At 40.2% G+C, this 20351-nt stretch overlaps 1 protein-coding gene across 6 annotated transcripts in view; it reads right to left on the bottom strand.

Annotated features, from left to right (window-relative positions):
- Positions 1-20351, bottom strand: part of hectd1 (HECT domain containing 1) — a 91157-nt gene that overhangs the window by 51917 nt on the left and 18889 nt on the right. For all 6 annotated transcript variants that reach the window (XM_048537451.2, XM_048537448.2, XM_048537445.2 and 3 more), the window contains exons 3-9: positions 10185-10419; positions 9331-9558; positions 6937-7221; positions 6019-6289; positions 5852-5928; positions 5544-5642; positions 3442-3556 (exon numbers count right to left, since the gene is read on the bottom strand). In XM_048537451.2, the coding sequence (XP_048393408.1) occupies positions 3442-3556; positions 5544-5642; positions 5852-5928; positions 6019-6289; positions 6937-7221; positions 9331-9558; positions 10185-10419 (1310 nt within the window). The remainder of the gene's footprint in view (positions 1-3441; positions 3557-5543; positions 5643-5851; positions 5929-6018; positions 6290-6936; positions 7222-9330; positions 9559-10184; positions 10420-20351) is intronic.

Genomic DNA, 20351 nt, shown 5'->3' with positions numbered 1-20351 from the left:
CGGTTCAAGTAAACTGGAAGTGAAGACTTATGGAGGGATAGTTGAGGAACAGCAATTTTTCAAAGTGCTCAGCAAAAGTACATACCAGTGAAAAGGAAGGACTGTAGGAAAAGAGGTAATCGGCCATGGATGTCTCAGGAATAAGGGAGCCTATCAAATTGAAAGATAAAGGCACACAAAGCAGCAAAGATCGATGGGAAACTCAAAGATTGGGACAACTTTAAAAGTAAACAGAAAGCCACAAAAAAGGCTATATTTAAAAAAAAAGTAAGATAGTTTGAGGCTAAACTAGCTCAGAATGGCAGATGGCAAAAGTTTCTATAAACATATAAAACTAAAAAGAGTGGCTAAGGTAAACATTGGTCGTTTAGGGGATGAGAAGGCGGATTTCATAACGTGAAGTGAGTAAATGGCTAAAGCATTGAACAGGTATTTTGTGTCAGTCTTCACAGCAGAGGACACAAATAACTTTCCAGTAATTGATGACAAGGAGTCTAAAGGCGAGGACCTAGACACAATCATTATCACTGAAGAGGCTAATGGGGCTAAAAGGTAGACAAATCTCTAGGCTCTGATGGAATGCATTCTAAAGTACTAAAGAGATGGCAGGAGAAATAGCAAAAGCGCCAGTGGTATTTTTTTCAAAATTCACTGGGCTCTGAGGCAATTCCAGTAGATAAGCAAACAGCAAACGTGATGCCTCTGTTCAAAAAAGGCGGTGGACAAAAGATAGGGAATCATACACAACTTAGCTTAACTTACGTAGTGGGGAAAATGCTTGAATCCATCATCAAGGAAGAACTAGCAAGACACCACAATAGAAATTGTCCTGTTGGGCAGACGCAGCTTGGGTCATGAAAGGCAGGTCATACTCAATTAATTTACTGGAATTCTACGAAGTGGGCACAGAGGATAATGGGGACTCAGTAGATGTAAGGCATTTGAGAAAGTGCCGCACAAAAGGCTGCTGCATAAGATAAAAGTGCACGATGTTATAGGCAATGTATTGGCAGGGATTGAGGACTGGCTAACTAACAGGGAGCAAAGATTGGGAATAAATGAGTGCTTTGCTGATTGGTGATCAGTGACAAGTGGCCTCAGGAATCAATACTGGGATTACAATTGTTTATAATTTACATAGATGATTTGGAGTTGGAGATCACGTGCAGTGGATCAAAGTCTGCAGATGAAACTAAGGTGAGTGGTAGAGCTAAGTGTGGAGAGACTCAGGAAGTTTGCTGAGTGATATAGATAGTTTGAGTGGGCAAAGGTCTGGCAGATGAAACTCAATGTTGATAAATGTGAAGTTGTCCATTTTGGTAGGAATAGCAGTAAAAGGGATTATTAATTGAACGGTAAAAAATTGCAGCATGCTGTAATGCATGGGGACCTGGGTGTCCTTGTGCATGAATCACAGAAGGTTGGTTTGCAGGTGTAACAGAGAAATGGAATTTTGTTCTTCATGACTAGAGGGATTGGGTTAAAATTAGGGAGGTTATGTTGTAGCTATATACGTGCTGATGAGGACACACCCTGGAGCAGTGTGCGCAGTTTTGGTCTCCTTACTTGAGCAAGGATGTACTGGCACTGCAGAGGGTGCAGAGGAGATTCACTAGGTTGTTCCATAGTTAAGGGGATTGGTTTATGAGGAGATAGAAGCAGGGAGGTAGTTTCCACTGACAAGAAAAACTAGAACAAGAGGGCATAGCCTCAAAATTAGGGAGACCAGATTTAGGACTGAATCGAGGAGGAACTTCTTTATCCAAAGTGCTGTGAATCTGTGGAAATCCCTATCCAGTGAAGTAGCTGAAGCTTTCTCATTAAATGTTTTTAAAGCTAAGATAGATCATTTTTTGAATAGTAAAGGAATTGGTGAAAGGGTGGGTAAGTAGAACTTACCATTCACAGCCATGATTTTATTGGATGGTGGAGCAGGCTTGAAACCTCAACACTTGCGACATGGATTTTATTCCGATTTGAAATGGCAAATAGCTATGTATCTTACTATTACTACTGATATTAGTAACACTGAAAATCCATAGGAAAGATGATTTGCTGCAGTTAAGATCAAATAGGAAACCAATTACTTAGGACAAAACTTTGGCATTCCTGAGGCATTTCAAAGCTAATGAAGCTATTGGATGGCGATCAGTAGCGTCTCCCCAACACCCTCGGCCCAAAGGGTGTGGATAGTTATTGTTAGAGACTAAAAGATTGTTTTGAAACCACAGATATCAAGAGATGTGCAGTTAGATAACAAAGTAGGATTAATTTAGTGACTTAATTGAAGAGTGAAGGAGGTTTGAACATTTTTAGCTTAACTCTGTTGACATTTCTTAATGTTCTTAAGAACCATTTTGAACTTCGATTCAAGATAAAATTTTAAACATCACAGGAAAAAAAAGGGACTGATGGGAACCCCTCAAGCACTGGGCCAGCTAGTTATAATACCCTATGATAATAATTCTCTCAACAATACAGCAAACTTTTTCTAACTGGCACCTATGGGATCAGGAGTGTGCCCATTGATTTAAGGTGCTGGTTGATAATGAGGCCCACATAAATCAATATAAAAACACACACTAAGTAATAGAAACATAATGCAGGGGATATATATACACTTCACTGTTGCACTTTGTTTACAGCATAAATCACTTGGATAATAATATAACTTTGCCTTAAATAAAACTTTTAACAGCAGAAAGTCTTTGTACTCAGACTCTCAGCTGACGACTTGGAAAATCACAACAGCACAGTAAATTTCCATTATTTCAGCCACATAATTTTCACTGGTGTATTGAGAGTGCTGTTGCATAAGATGCCAATTAAAACAACATTTGCTGTAATATTAAACAGAGTATTGTTCAATATTGTGCCCACTACAACCATCTGTTGTACTTTAAGATTCCACCTCAACCATTTAATCAATTGAAGGTATAGATTAGATTAGATTCCCTACAGTGTGGAAACAGGTCCTTCAACCCAACAAGTCCATATGTCCCTTTGAAGCATCCCAACCAGACCCGTCCACATCCCCCCATAACCCACACATCCCTGAACACTACGGGCAATTTAGCATGACCGATCCACCTAGCCTGCACACGTTTGGACTGTGGGAGGAAACCGGAGCACCTGGAGGAAACCCACACAGACATGGGGAGAACGTGCAAACTCCACACAGCCCGATGCTGGAATCGAACCCGGGTCCCCGGTGCTGTGAGGTTGCAGTGCTAATCACTGAGCCACCGTGCCGCCCCAATCTAACATATTAAGTCATTATAGATAACATACTGTGGAGCTAGGGGAACACAGCAGGCTAGGCAGCATCAGAGGAGCAGGAAAGTTGACATTTCAGGTCAGGACTCTTGACATTATGTTAGTTAACAACTTGCAGCCATCACTAGGCATTTTGACTTACAGATGTTAAACATGCTTTCTAACCTGGAGATTGCAATATAGCCACAACCTCACTGTGACCTCTTTCACGGGCCTTATCCAGAGGTGTTTTACCATCTTCGTCACGCAGGTCTGGGTTTGCTCCATGCCTCAACAGAGTCTAGTAAAAACAAATGTAAGGATTTTCAATCACCAAAACTAACACAAGTTTTCTTTTGAAAGCTTACTCCACATCATTTGCAAATCTCTTTGTTCATTAAATACAGAAATATTCATTAATACAGTATTTGATATTTTATATTTGCATTTTCATCATAAACAGACATTTTTATATATAGTGTCTCTCATGTCAGATATTTCAAGGCTTGTGGTGGCCAATGAACTCTAAGTATTTTTGTAACACAAGGTGATAGTTAAATCCTTAGATCTCTCAATTCATTAACTCTTCTCAGTTTTTTCCACCAGCTATTCACATTGCTGGTTTTTCTCTCGAAAATATATTGCCTCACACCTGTCAACATTGAAGTGCATCTTCAAACTTGTTTACAAATTCACTGCCTAAGATTTTTAGTTGTGTTTTACAGCCGTCTCACCATTTTCCAAACCACTTATTTTTATGTGATCGTAACATCTGCAGATCATGTTTCTCACGCTTTGCTCCCCCATTTGCCAGACCAAAATCATATGCAAAACAAAAATAGAACCTGCACTGGTCTACGGGCACACTGTATCAAATAGTAACCATTTATCCTAGTTCTTAGTCCAATACACAACTTTCCAGCATGTATTCTACGCTTGTTCATATACTGTACGCATAACTGATGCCAAAAAGCTCTGCAAAACTTTGATCAACGAGGCTGTTGATCAAACAATGTTTTCATGCAACTCTAAATACAATTACAAAAAAGTGCACAGTAAGACAGGAACAGTCAGCCATTCAGTCCTTTGAGCCTGGCCTGCCATTCAATAAGACCACAGCTGACCTGTGATCTCACTGCATATGCCTGCCTTGGACCTACATCCCTTGATACCCTTGCCTCAAATTTAAATTTAACAATTGAATTAGCATCAACAACATCGAGGTCGAGAATTCCAATCTGCCACTGTGTGTATAAGTGTATTGTAACATCTCTCCTGAATACCTGGTGCTAATTCTTAGACTATGCTCCCGTGTTCCAGAATTTTCAACCAGTGGAAATGGTTTATATTTATCTACCCTTTGTTTCCCTGAAGACATTAAATAGATCACCTCATCTTCAAAATTCTAGAGAGAATAAAAAACTAATTTGTCTCATCTCTTCTCATTAATTAACCCCTGAATCCAGGTATTATCCTGGTAAACCTGCATCAAACTGCCTCCAGGGCAGGAATGTCCTTCATAAAATGTGGTGCGCAGATCTGCTCACAGTACTCTAATGGGGTCTAACTTGGGTTTTGTATAACTGCAACATAACACTAGCATCCCTATTCTCCAGCCCTTTAGATATAAAGGCCTGCATATTAGCCATCTTGACTATTTACTGCACTTGTCTGTGGCATTTTAAAAAGCTATGCACCTGAACCTAAATCTCATTGGACATCCACTGTATTTTACATTGTGCCCTCTTTAAAGCAAACCACCCTTTCCAAATTCTTCCAGATGTCAAGATCAAGTAACATAGACCAGGTCAACTTTCACTATCAATAGCTTCAGTTAGTTTCATGAAGAACATACATGGGTTCTGACGTGGCTGCTTACAAACACAGTATTGACTTTCCCATTGCTAGTTCTAAAACCACACTTGACTGTGGGAAGACATCATCTTGGAGATTGTCCAGTAGACCTTCAGCAGGAGACTAAAGAGGATTTTTCTTGTGATTAGGAGAAGGTACCAGCCACCAGTTAAGAGGTCATTCATGACATTAATCATGGCATCTTAACATAATGTAGTGTTTTCTCAGCAAGTCAATGAATAGCAGTTAGCTAAAATGTTGTCGCTCAACCAACTGCCATCACACAAGGATAGCTCACCCAACAAAGGAAACCACATCTCTCAGGCTGGACACAATACCATACTGTAAGACTGCTTCGCAAGTTAAGAAATCCCTTCATCCAGTGAAGTAAGTCTCTGCAGCTAACTGTTGCAGAAAAGAAACAAATATCATACCTTTGCAACCTGTGGCCTTCCAAAACAAGCTGCATAGTGCAAAGATGAGGATCTTTGTCCCCTGTTAACATCAGCACCCCTCTCACAAAGAAATTCCACCTGAAAAGAGAATTCAATACTCCTAATGTCACGTGATCATTTGTGCTCCTACTCTATTTTTAACACAAAAATCTTATTTTCTGAACAAATACTTAATTTAGTACCTCGATAATATTTTCTTGACTGTGTTGAACTTTACAGTACTCATCAGTAATTATGATGAATGGAGACTTTAAAACACATGTTCTAAAGTTGTTATATTTTCTTACCATTTCCTGAGTTCCAAAAGCAGAAGCCCAATTCAAAAGAGTTTGACCAACATCATCCATAAAATTTACTTCAAATGCTGTGTAAAAAGTTATTAACAGGAATTAGTGTGGGGAAGAAAAACATTTAAAATTAGTAAACATAGCTTTTGTCCCAAACATTAACCTACCTCCGGTATCAATAGCATCTATCAACGCATCAGTGTCTTTACTACGGATGCAGTCGATAAGCTGCCGATGAGAACGTTCCCCAGAACTATCCAGCCGCCTTAGGCCAGGGATTCTGCCTGTGGAGCCAGCACTGGACTTTGGCAAAGCTTTACGTCCTTCAAAAAGTAATACCAAAAGGAGATCCACCAATCGCATAGTGTCAAGTACACACCTTTCATCACCTTGTAGTGCACTTTCTATTGAGTCAGGTAATGCTGATCTTAATAAGTCCTGGAGGGAAAACATTTATTAACCCTTTGATGATAAACAAATCTTAGGACAAGTAGTAAGGAATTACAAACTCAATCTTGGCTTCCTAATGTGGTACATAAATACTGGTAAGCAATTCATTTTGAGCATTAAAAGAGATTTGATTTTAAAGCCATGATTTGATCAGATTTACTGTAAAATCATTGATCTTTAATGTTATCTGTCTCCATTGGCTGATGGCACCTGACAAGTTCCAGCATTTTGTGTTTGTATTTTGATAAATTGTTGATAACAGATTTTAATTGAGCATCCATATCCCACGTTTGAATTCATACTTTCGGGAAGATACAAATCAAACTGATCATAAAACTGAATATTAATTACTTGTTGAGAAAAGTCTACTTGGTGCCGAGATCTAAGATCCTTGGATGAAATGATCACATACTGCAGTAAATCTTTGAATTAACGGGAAATATGAAATTCTGATAGGGCTTAAGCCCTGTTTATTTTCTCAACAATAAGTTTTTTTTAAGCAAGACGAAGTATCGTCCATCAAAATGTACAACCAAAATACAATTCATGACTTTTTTTCGAGCATACTTCCACAATTTTTTTATGTCACTGCAAAATCACGCATGAAAAGGCAGTTAAGAGAGTTGAATCCTTACATGTGTCACAACAGGGGATCCTCTGCAGAGTGTGGAAAGCAGACTAACAATCGTTGATACTTGGTTACTAAGTTTAGAATCAGCTGCATTGGGAGTTGCTCCTGTAGACGTACGGCCTGGTTTGCACGCAGATGAAGACCCTCCTGCTACTAAACCTCCTGCTGCTGCCATGCGAGAAAGCAACTCTTCCGTCAACCCATGCTTTGCTAAAGGAGCTGGATCAACTCCACGCCGAGTGAATCTGTCTGCCAAAGAAGCGAAACAACGCAAAGCTCCATCTGATACCTGAAAAGAAAAAAGACCAATGTACTACTTGGTTTGTAATATGTCACTGTAAATAAAAAGTAAGATTAATAACCAAAAGAGGTATACAACTAAGTTTCTCTTAGCATCAATTTTTTTTAATATAAATAACAAAAGCTTAAAGGTGAACATATTTTGGAGAGGGCAAAAGTGTTAATTTAACACCTTTGCTTCTAACAATAGAAAATTAAAACATTTAAATTTCAACTTCTGCCTCAATAGACATTTCAACTTTCCTGTTAAGAAAGCAGCCTCTTACAGATGTGGCACATTGTTTCTACCTTGGAAGAGACCTGCTCAGCTGGCAGACATGACAAGCCATTCTTCGGATGGCAAATACAGCAAGCCAATCCTCAATAATGTTAAGCATCACTTCTTAATTTCCCATCTGGGAATGTCAAACTGAGGTCAAGCATGATTGATACACTAGTATTTTGGGACAAGACATCTGGAAGAAAAGCAGCAAGGAAGAGCAGATCCCTTCACTGCCTACCTCCCATTGAGTGCAGCCCAACATCTCTGCATCTGCTGTATTATTTGACATACCCAGTTGTGTCTCAGTGCCAAGATTCAGCACTGTTCCTTCACCTACAAGGCAAGAGCCTGCTATTAGATGGAGTTGATCAAACTTTGTGATGATGTAAAATAACAAAATGAATACAACCAAAATACTAAGACTGACAGCGTGGCCATCAATTTACAGGAACCCTGCCTCTTAATTGCTCTGACTCAGGCACTCAATTGGATCAATGATTTGAGTGTAAGAGAAGCAGCACTGGCTCTCCAACTGAAGTAGAACACAACAGGAAAATCAGTCAGTCAGAAGTAAAATAGTTGGACTGGACAAGATAAAAGCAACATGTAATACCAGCACCAAAAGTGATCAAAACATCAAAAAATTCCAAACTAATCATTCAACTTTGAAATTGATTTATTTCAATCTCTTGCTTTTTAAAAAGACTCCCTTCACCAGACAGCAGAAATACTGTTGATAATCTTCCTAATATATTAGGTTAACTGGTGTCTATTAATTCTTTAAGGCACTGGCAGATTATGTTATTAATTTCAAATTAATGCAAAAGAAAGCTGACTGCCTTTCCAAATATCTTTTGCCCTGAAAAGCTCAAACTGACAAGGAAACATATAACAAAATTATTTTCCACCCTATCTTGGCCATAGTGGGTAGTGTCCTGGCCTCTGAGTCAGAAAATCAATGTTCAATTTAATGGCCACAGAAAGCACGTTCATAGTACAACTCAATCAAACTGCAAACACTTCCAATATACCTTTGGCAGGCACTAAGAGCTGCAGAAGCTCCTGGTCAGTGTTGTTTGAAATGGAGTGGAGTCTCTCAAGCTTAGTCATTGCCAACAGGTGGCAACATGTTCCAGGACTAACTAGGCATTGAGCCAGGGATAAGAACATGCTTTCTCTGTCTCAGCTATCACTAGGCAGGAAATAGCTCAAGTTTAAAATTTTACTTTATTTCATTTTCACAGAAAGTAGGTCTTAATAGCACTCTTCAGCCAACTCCTAGGTGGATCAGACTGTTGTGACAGACCATCCACTATTGCATGTAGTAAAGACAGTGAAGAAAAAAAAAAATTGTGCTGCTCCAGAATAAGGTGAGTTCCAAAATGCAAGTACAGATGAATGTAATTAGGACAACAGAAATTTCTTCAATGATCCATCAGTGCTGATCATGAGACATGCACACTAGTCTTTCTCACCTCAGGAACGTCAGTGCAATACTGCAATGGGGCTCCCTATCTCTAGGTTAATGAGAAGGCTATCTGCTAGAGATTATGGCCCCATAATTTCCTGTTGGAGATTGCACATAGGTAACTTTGAAATAAAATCAAAAGCAGTTGATGATGCCCGACAGTCAAATGACAAGTCAACAGTAATTACTGAGAAACAGCCAAGTTATCCAACTTTCACTGTAGCCCAGGGTAAACAATTTTTGAAGAAAAGATGAGGGAACTTTGGGGTCATGGAAGGAAAAGAACATGTAGTGGAAACTAAGTGCTATTAAAAGGTATCTATATTTTAAAAGACAAACATTGTATTTTGTTTCCTTGCCCTACTTACTTGGGGATCTTCATGTTTCAATAAACTAGACAAAGACTCCACACAAATTTCAAGTGATGAATCTTGAGGTTCCATTTTTCCACAAAGCCTGGAAACTACAGCCATTGCAGAATGTAAAGTGTCTTTATGTACAAGATGACCGCTATCCCGAATGAAGGTTAGCACACAGTTTAACCCTCCAGCTTCAAATACTGCTCCTGATTCTCGCGTACAGATGAGCTCAAGTACCTACAAGAACAGATTATATTCAAATATCAACAGTATGAATCAGGTAAGTTGATTAAATGAAAAATGTTAGAAGTTAAAACAAACTTCTTCCAATATATTAGGGGTGCTTCAGATGTAAGACAAACCACAAACCTTGAATTTAATAACCTTGTAATTAAAGTTAAGAGGTGTGTAGCTTTAAACAGAGACCCAACAATGTGTTTGTACATCCCTTTATTTTGAAATACTTGATTGCGTTATAGAATAAAACAATTCCATTATTCATTATTTTCAAAATAAACTGTTTTATTGTTAAAATCAAATCTGTAGCATCACATGCTTTTGTTTCACTTCACTAAAACCAAAAACAAAACAGTATAAACCAGAATTATGGTCTGGGATTTATTTTGTGCAGAAATAACATGAAATTGAATTATTACATGAGGTTCAGATTCTTCAATTTGACCTCATTAGTCATTCAGCAAGGGAGACTTGCACCCATCTGCTTGTGCTGGATCTGACTCCAGGTATCAGAAATGTTAAGTGAGATTGCAGCATTTTTAAAAAAAAATTGCGTGTTCAATAAAGATCAAGTAGTTGGAAGTTTTATTTTTAAACTGAATCAATTATAGCATGATGTTCATTACCTTTACACACTGCTCAGCCAGGTCTCTGCTGGTCCTATTATTGAGCTCAACCACAACCAACCGGTTACAAAGTGCTTTTATGGCTCCATCAACTCCAACAATCCTTCGTGTACACTCAGCAGATACATCCAGGTAATACGTTATGGCACGGGCTGTCACTTCTAACACATTGTCAGGAGCACTTTCATCCAGAAAGATTTTGCATAGAGCTGGTAGAAATGTACGAGGGGGACATCTGCAAAAGTAAAAGTAAAATTATAAAATGTCCCTCAAGAATAAGTAAGATCAAATATGCTAATTTAATTTTGTTCTGTCCTATTAATGGGAGAATTCAAATTCAACCTCAGCACAAGTCACTAATCGGCAACTACATACTGCGTCACTTTAGGTTATGTGGCTTTGAACATTTCTTGCTCTTCAAATAAAGAAGGTATCAGGAGGTTACCAGAAGTCTCACATTTCCTATATCCAGCAAGGCTTTAGCAGACATTTTTAAGTCAGTGAGAATGATAATCCATGTTAACTCTCAACCTATGAACCAAATGTTAACTAAAGCAATTTTCATTGGTGTTTTTTTTCAAATTACTGAACTTTTCTGGGAAAAAAAATAGGGGAAGCTACATACACAAAAAAAACAAGTTTCTGCAGTGTGCGTGTTTAATGGGAATAAATGTAATAGTTGAACTCTCCTTCATCCATAGTATGTGGAATAAAGTATCAAAAGCTCTAATACAAAAGCAAAATCATGTGGATGCTGAAAATCTGAAACAAAAACAAATGTTAGAAATATCCAGCAGATTAGATAGTATTTGTGGGAAAAACAGGAGTTCTTGTTTCAGTTCAATTACCTTGTTCCAAGTTATTATTTGTTTAAATAGAGAAATGAGGAGGCTAGGTTTGAAGTTAATTCAAGGTTGAGTTAGATAGATTTTTGATTGACAAGAGAGTCAAGGATTATGGAGTGCAGACGGGAAAGTGAAGCTAAGATCACAACCAGGCTAACTACGATCTTATTGAATAATCAAGCACACACTGGGCCAAATGGCCCACTCCTGCTATGTTCCTACAATTATGGACCTGAAAAAAAAAGTGTATTTACAGCCAGATGCAAGGAACACAGCTGAGGTACTAAATGAGGACTTTGCCCACTTCTTTATTAAGAAGCAACACTTGTTATACAAGTCACGGTGAAATAGACGATAGTCGAGACACCTGACCAAGTTAAAATTAGTCAGAGTGACACAGCATAGAAACAGACCCTTCGGTCCAACCCATCTATGCCAACCAGTTTTCCAAAACTAAACTAGCCACACCTGCCAGCATTTGGCCCAGATCCCTCTTGAAGTTTCCTATTCATGTAACTGTCCAAACATTTTTAAAATTTTGCAACTGTTCCTGTATCTGCCACTTCCTCTGGCATTCATTCCACATATTAACTATCCTTTGTGTTAAAAATGTCCATCAGATACTTTTAAAAATATTTCTCCTCTCACCTTAACACTCTGCCCTTTGATTTTGAATTCCCCTACCCTGGGGAAAAGATCTTGGCTATTCACCTTATCCATGCCCCTCATGATTTTCTAAGCATCTAAGGTCACCCCTTAATCTCCTCCGCTCCAGTGAAAACATGCAAGTGCACGAGGACTGGTGGAGACGTATGTAAGGACACTGAGGGAAGCAAAGGTGGAAGTTGGGAAGGCACTAAGGTTAACTTTCACATTTCCTCAGATTTAAAGGCAGGCCTGCAAACTATAAATTGAGACAACATACAACAAAGAAAGTTGAAACAAACAAAGTTCAAATGAAGAAAAAAATCAGAACCAAGTCAAACGGACTGTGATAAATTTGGTAATCCAAAGCCTAAATCAGACAGGTTTGCCTGTCTAGCCATTATCAAACAATTGACCAGCCAACTTGAAGTGGCAGAATAATCAAAGGCAAATCAACAGCTGTTTCTCTTGAAAAAGCACCAGGAGATTTACTCATACAATATATTCTTAGAACTGTTAAACTCCAGTATTGCTACAGTAACTCTAACAGTAGAGATGCATTTCTGAAAAGTATAACTTCATGTAATTCAGATTTTTCCATTACAACTAATGCAAAAACTGTAGTTCGGCACTGCAGCACTTCAAAAAACCATCATACCCTGTAAATTGCAACTGTACACTCCCAAATTTCCGATATTCTTCTTACGTGAAGTAACACTCACTTTTTAAAATAAATAATTCTAAACAATTATTTACCATTTGCTGCCTTGCTCAAACAGTGGCATGAGAGAATGGTGGCAAGAGGGAACTCAAATGGAGAGTGGAACAACAAATGAAGGTATAAGAGCTGGTTCAAGAGATGGAGATACCGAAGGGAGAGCAGGTGTGGCCATTCCAAAATGGCACTGATTAGGTCATACAATTTGTTTGTCTCTGCACAAGTTGGTTTCATTTCATTTCTCTCACTGACACTGAAGGTGAAATGTTGTTAAATGAGGCCTTAAAGTATTCAGGCTTGTGAGTCTAAATTTTAACTTCAACAAATTTACCTAAGGTCTTCAGTGAATCACTTCTCTATACAAATAGAGTACCATACAAACTGAAAACTCTACAAACCTGTGAAGCAGAAACTGAACCTCAAATTTAGACCACAGGACAAATAAACCTCAAAAGTTGTCTTTGCAACATATGATACTTGATCAGACATCATTTCTGAATAGATTGATTTTAAAATATCCATAATGTTGTCATGACATGTCCAGAGCAGGTGGGTCTTGAACCCAGGCCTTTTGGCGCAGCAGTACATGACTACTGTGTTATCTCAGCCCCTAATTAGAACATTTGCCTTGGGTTCTGGATCACAAGCCGAGGGACATTGTCTTACACCACCAGCTTCCCCTCAGTTCACTATTTTGAGGTCAGAGGGATACAGACAATATCAAAAAAAAAAGAGTGTAAACTAGTGGTTAAATACTGGCAATGAAAATTAGGAGGGTCACAGTGATGCTGTTAATTGATCTCAGCTGTGGAACTCTAACATGTTTAGGAACCATTTGGTTGCATGGCTGAAAAACAAAAACTCCAAAAGTTAAATGACAAGTCCTAGTCATTAACTACAAATGGGATTTTCATCTTCAAGGTTCATTAAACATCCTGCAGTTACTGTCTCATCTAACCCATGAAAAACAGAAATCTGACAAAGCACCAATGAAACAATACTTGTGGAACCAGGTCACAGCTAGAATACAGCAATGTCGTCAAGAAAAAAGAGAGACGGGAAAACACCGAAGCGGAAAGCAGGAAGAAATCATAGTGCAGACTGAGATCATAGCCCACTCTTTCCCAGAATAATTTTATAGTTTGACACTTCAGAAAGAATTGAGGGACAAAAACAGAAGTTGCTGGAAATGCTCAGAAGGTCTGACAGCGTCTATGAAGAAAAAATAAAATCAGAGTTAACATTTCTGGTCCAGTGACCCTTCCTCAGCCACAAATACTCAACTTAAAGATCATATGCAGGGTCAACAGTATGTCACAATCAGAACCCTGTGCCTACTTTGGAGAACGGCAACTCTTGCTAGTTGGCACCATACAACAGGTTTCTAAAATAACTACAGGCATGGAAAGTGACAGTGACATTTCCCCTTTGTACAAAACGTGGCTGGAGGGGAAATAGGTGGAAAGAAATTCCTCCTTTGTTTCATTTCTGATTTGATTAAAACAAATCATGAAAAATAAAATCAAAAAGAGATTACATTTCTCTATCCTATCAACTAAGACAAAGTATTGTAACTTTCCACATTAGTGAACAAGAACACTAATGTGCATTTGGAAGATATCAAAAAATGCAAGTATTTTTATAGCAAGTGACTTAGTGACATCAGAATAATGAAACAAGTTGTAGAAATCAGTTTTGTTTTAATTGCTATTCACTCTCTTCAAAAAGAAGAGGGATCCAACATGCCTTAAAGGCATGGTATAATCGACATCATTTAATTGCCTTTAGTCTGCAATCTGAGCCAAGTATAATCAATAACTGAAAAAAAAAAATCGGCACATCCTAACAAGAACTTAACATTTCTGCTTTGAGAACAGTGAACAGGCCTTTAAAGTTCTCAACCAGTCTTGGAAAGAGATAAATCTTATGTTCCCAAAAAAAGTTTAAAATTTCCCTCGCCCTCCCCACAACAATCACACCAACAAAATACACATGCTCTTACAACTGACTCATTTTTGTGAACATTAATGCCCAGAGGAAATGCACAAAGTCCTCTTTACAGGCCCAGATCATGCTGATGACAATATACTTCAAATATGCAAAGTGACATCATACCTAGGACACAGAACTTCATTTGATCAACCAAACACAGCACATGTGGTAAAGCATGGAATGCTACACTTCGTCATGCCTATGAGACCACAACAAAAATAATGGCAAAATATTACAAATGCTGGAAATCTGGCATAAGAATAGCATTGCTGTCAATATTCAACAGCTCTGGCAGCATCTGAGTCAACCTTTTGAAAGGGACATACTCAATACAAAAAAACTTTAAACACTTCTCTCTCTCACACCCCCCACTCCACAAACAGGTGCTTTCAGAGCGGAGAAGTTTTTTTTGATCAATTTGTTTTTACTCCACTCTAAATAGTTTAGGTAGAATGATGCGAGTCTACATCTGGACCACAATATACAATTTTATACAGTAATCGAAAAGCAGGAGCATGGACACAAAGTCAATAAAAGCAGCTGGTATCAGCAGGTCTAACAGTGTACATGGGGGGCGGGGGGGGGGGTGGGAGGAGGAGGAGACTGCGCGAGAGAGAGAGAGAACAACAGAGTTAATGTTTACAGGAGAGCCCTCTCTCCACTTCAAGACAGAAATATGCCCATGCACTTCACAGTGACATAATCAAACCAAAAGAAGTGACAGATTCAAAAGCAATGACTAAAAGTTTAATCAAATCAGTATGTTTTCAACTAGGTCACATACAGGTTAGACATATCCGTTAGTACAAAGGTGCGGCAAAAGACTTGGGGGTACATAGGCCAGAATTCAAAAACTTTTTTTCAAGCATGTGTTCTTTGAGGTGGTGAAATGACAAAGAGAGACGGTGATTGGGGTAGTGCATTTGATGAATAAACATAGATTTTTAGCACAGATATTGAAAAGGTTCTGGCAGACAAGACCCACAATATCAAAGCAAATGCACCAAGTTGAATGCAAAAGTAGGCTCAGTAGCAGGAAACAAACGGACAACGATCAATGCGAGTTTTTGGGAGGCATTTCCAGAGGAACACAGGGACGCTTTCGCCTCATGGTATATATCAACGATTCAGAGTTGAATGCAAGAAGTATGGCCTTTACACGCTAACAAATAAACAGCGGAGGTTCAATTCTTGTACCAAATGAAGTCACCACGAAGGCTCTGCCTCATCAACTTCACCTCTCACCCAAAACATTGTAACCTTCAAGTTAAACTCACCACCAGTCATCATCTAGGATGATAGAGATAACGAATTGTGGAGCTTGATGAACACAGCAGGCCAAGCAGCATCTCAGGAGCACAAAAGTTGATGTTTCGGGCCTAGACCCTTCATCAGAAATGGTGACGTTGACTTCCTTTCAAAGATGGCTGCATAATTAACAGCATTATCAAGGTGAAGACGCTGGGGAGTTTTCATGAACTCATAAAGGATGATAAAAATATAGTGTCAAATAGAGTTCAAATCATGAATTGTGATGGTAGTGCATTTGGGGAAGAACAAGAGAGTATAAACAAGTGGTAGCATGTTCCTCTATACATTCTGACAAAGGAACTTTGAAGTGCATGTAGAAAGATCCCTGAAGATAGCAGCAGAGATCTAGATAAAGAGTACTTGAAGAAAGCATGTGGGATATTTACTTAATTAGCCAAGACACAAGCAAAGAGGTTGTGCTGGATTTGTAACAAATCAAGTTAAGATGCAGCTGGAGTACTGCTTACAATGCCCAGACATATTAAAGGACGGATGTGATTGCCCGAGGGGGTAGATGGAGGAATTGTTGTATAAATGGAAATTTTTAGCTATGACAAAAGATTGAAAAGGCTCGGGTTATTTTGTTTTGAACAGAGGAAACTGAAGGGAAATTTAGTTGAGGTACAAAATTGAAGAACCTAAATCAAATGAACAGGAAGAATCCACTCACCTGTTTCTGGTATACTTAAGATTTCCAGAAGACATTTGATAAAAATCTTGTACCAAAAGGTTATTGTGGAAAGTGAAAATTTGTGGTTTAGGGTGCAGCACATTGATAAAACAAAATTGGCTGGCTAAGAGGAAGGAGACAGGAGCCAAACTGATCTTTTTCAGGTTGAAAAGATATAACTAGTGATGCACTGCCACACAGATAAGGGCTGAGACCTCAGCTGTATAGATTTTACATAAATGCCTTGGACGAAGCGACAAAAGGCATGATTACAAAATTTGCTGATGACACCAGGATGGTTGGAAATAAGGTATTAAGCAGACACATGGAATATATAAATAGGTCAATTGTGCAGACAAGAATGTGACAAATGGAGTATGATGTACAAAACGTGAAATTGTCCATTTTGACAGGAAGAATAAAGGAGAGCATTATCTAAATAGGGAGAAATTGCACAGCTCAGAGACAGGGAGAATCCAGATGTCCTAGCAGATGAATCATAAAACATTAGTCTGCAGGTATAACAAGTCATTATGTTCCTGTCAGAGTGAAAGGTAAGGCTGGTAGGATTACAGAACAATGGATAACTAAAGAGAAAGGTTCTAGTCAAGAGCAAAAAAAAGTACCTAATAGATACAAACAACCGGGTTCAAATGAATCTCCTGAACAGCATAAAGAGTATAGGGACATTCTTAAGAGGAGGTCAGTAAGGCAAAAAAAAAAGGACAAAACAACAGTCTTGGCAGTTAATGTTAAGGATAACCCAAAGAGTTTCTAAAAATATATTAAGAGCAAGACTGCAACTAGTGAGAGAGCAGAGACCCTCAAAGACCAAAGAGGTCACCTTTGTGTTGAACCTCAGGGGTGGAGAGAGCTATTAAATGGATACTGTGCATCAGATTTTACTGTTGAAAAAGAAGTGGAGGCTAAAGAACTCAGGGAAATAAATAATGATGTTGTGAAAACAGTTCACATTATAGAAACAGTAGTGCTAGAGATCTGAGAAAATATAAAAGTGGATAAATCTGTAGGGCCTGATCTAGTGTATCCTGGGATGTTGTGGGAAGTCAGAGGGGAAATTTCAGGGCCTCTTGCAGAAGTATTTATGTCATCGATAACGATGTGATGTGCTAGATAAGTGGAGAGTGGCTAATGTTGCACCTCTAAAAAGGGACGCAAGGAGAAGCCTGGGAACTATAGATCTGAGAGTGACTTCGATGGTGGGTAGATCTGAAATTTAGGATTTACATGCATTTGAAGAGGCAAGGAATGATTAGGGATGGCATGATTTTGTACACAGGAAACTGTCTCACAAACGTGACTTGAATTTTTAGGTAGTAACAATCAAGACTGATGAGGGAAGAGTGGTAGACATTGTTTACTTAGACTTTAGTAAAGCCTTTAACAAGGTTCCACATTGGAGACTAATTAGTACAGTGAGTTCACGAGGGCTTCAGGGCAAGCTTGCCAACTGGATATGAAACTGGCCTGACAGCAGGAGATGGGGAATGATGATAGAAGGTTGTTGTTTGGACTGCAGGCCTGTTACCAGTAGTGTTCCACAGGGATCAGTGCTGGGTCCACTTCTGTTTGTCATTTATACAAATGATTTATATGAGAATATAAAACGCATGGTTAATAAGTTTGAGGCTGAAATGAACATTGGTGTACAATGCAGAGTTAAGGTCACTAAGATTACACAGATTTCAATTAATTGGGTCAATGGACTGAAAAGCAGCACATAGGAGTTTAGTTTGGATAAATGCGAGGCATTGCATTAAAATAAGACAAACGAAGGCAGAACTCATAGAATTAGTGGCAGGGCCTTCAGTAGCATCGCAAAACAAAGGCCTCGGGGTTCAGGTGCATAATTCTTTGAAGCCTGTTTCCCATATAGATAGAGTGGTTAAGGCAATTAGTGTGCTTGCGTTCGTTGCTCACACCTTTGTAGTTGAAGTTGGGACATTGTATTGAGGCTGTCGAAGACGCTGAACAAGATCTTAAAATGTGAGGCTGAATGAACACAGCAGGCCAAGCAGCATCTCAGGAGCACAAAAGCTGACGTTTCGGGCCTAGACCCTTCATCAGAGAGGGGGATGGGGCGAGGGTTCTGGAATAAATAGGGAGAGAGGGGGAGGCGGACCGAAGATGGAGAGTAAAGAAGATAGGTGGAGAGAGTATAGGTGGGGAGGTAGGGAGGGGATAGGTCAGTCCAGGGAAGACGGACAGGTCAAGGAGGTGGGATGAGGTTAGTAGGTAGGAGATGGGGGTGCGGCTTGGGGTGGCAGGAAGGGATGGGTGAGAGGAAGAACAGGTTAGGGAGGCAGAGACAGGTTGGACTGGTTTTGGGATGCAGTGGGTGGAGGGGAAGAGCTGGGCTGGTTGTGTGGTGCAGTGGGGGGAGGGGACGAACTGGGCTGGTTTAGGGATGCGGTGGGGGAAGGGGAGATTTTGAAACTGGTGAAGTCAACATTGATACCATTACGCTGCAGGGTTCCCAGGCGGAACATGAGTTGCTGTACCTGCAACCTTCGGGTGGCATCATTGTGGCACTGCAGGAGGCCCATGATGGACATGTCATCAAGAGAATGGGAGGGGGAGTGGAAATGGTTTGCGACTGGGAGGTGCAGTTGTTTGTTGCGAACTGAGCGGAGGTGTTCTGCAAAGCGGTCCCCAAGCCTCCGCTTGGTTTCCCCAATGTAGAGGAAGCCACACCGGGTGCAGTGGATGCAGTATACCACATTGGCAGATGTGCAGGTTAACCTCTGCTTAATGTGGAATGTCATCTTGGGGCCTGGGATAGGGGTGAGGGAGGAGGTGTGGGGGCCTTGCCCCCACTTGCCCCCACACCTCCTCCCTCACCCCTATCCGAGGCCCCAAGATGACATTCCACATTAAGCAGAGGTTAACCTGCACATCTGCCAATGTGGTATACTGCATCCACTGCACCCGGTGTGGCTTCCTCTACATTGGGGAAACCAAGCGGAGGCTTGGGGACCGCTTTGCAGAACACCTCCGCTCAGTTCGCAACAAACAACTGCACCTCCCAGTCGCAAACCATTTCCACTCCCCCTCCCATTCTCTTGATGACATGTCCATCATGGGCCTCCTGCAGTGCCACAATGATGCCACCCGAAGGTTGCAGGTACAGCAACTCATGTTCCGCCTGGGAACCCTGCAGCCTAATGGTATCAATGTTGACTTCACCAGTTTCAAAATCTCCCCTTCCCCCACCGCATCCCTAAACCAGCCCAGTTCGTCCCCTCCCCCCACTGCACCACACAACCAGCCCAGCTCTTCCCCTCCACCCACTGCATCCCAAAACCAGTCCAACCTGTCTCTGCCTCCCTAACCTGTTCTTCCTCTCACCCATCCCTTCCTGCCACCCCAAGCCGCACCCCCATCTCCTACCTACTAACCTCATCCCACCTCCTTGACCTGTCCGTCTTCCCTGGACTGACCTATCCCCTCCCTACCTCCCCACCTATACTCTCTCCACCTATCTTCTTTACTCTCCATCTTCGGTCCGCCTCCCCCTCTCTCCCTATTTATTCCAGAACCCTCGCCCCATCCCCCTCTCTGATGAAGGGTCTAGGCCCGAAACGTCAGCTTTTGTGCTCCTGAGATGCTGCTTGGCCTGCTGTGTTCATCCAGCCTCACATTTTATTATCTTGGATTCTCCAGCATCTGCAGTTCCCATTATCGCTGAACAAGATCTTCTGGAGTACTGTGTCCACTTCTGGTTGTTGTTATAGGAAGGATATCATGAAGCTGGAGAGGATTCAGAAAAGATTTATCACAATGTTGCCAGGAATGATGGGTTTCAGTTATAAAGGAGGCGCTAGATAGGTTGGGACTTTCTTCACCGGAGTGTAGGAGGTTGAGGAGGTGGCGTTACACAGGTTTATAAAATCATGGAGGGTATGGATAAGGTGAATGCCAGGTGTCTTTTCCCTGGGGTGGAGACTTCAAGACTAAAGGGCATA

Source organism: Stegostoma tigrinum, chromosome 10, assembly GCF_030684315.1.
Source record: "Stegostoma tigrinum isolate sSteTig4 chromosome 10, sSteTig4.hap1, whole genome shotgun sequence".
NCBI lineage: Eukaryota > Metazoa > Chordata > Chondrichthyes > Orectolobiformes > Stegostomatidae > Stegostoma > Stegostoma tigrinum.
The sequence above is the reverse complement of the archived record's forward strand: the minus strand, read 5'-3'. Positions and strand labels throughout refer to the sequence as shown.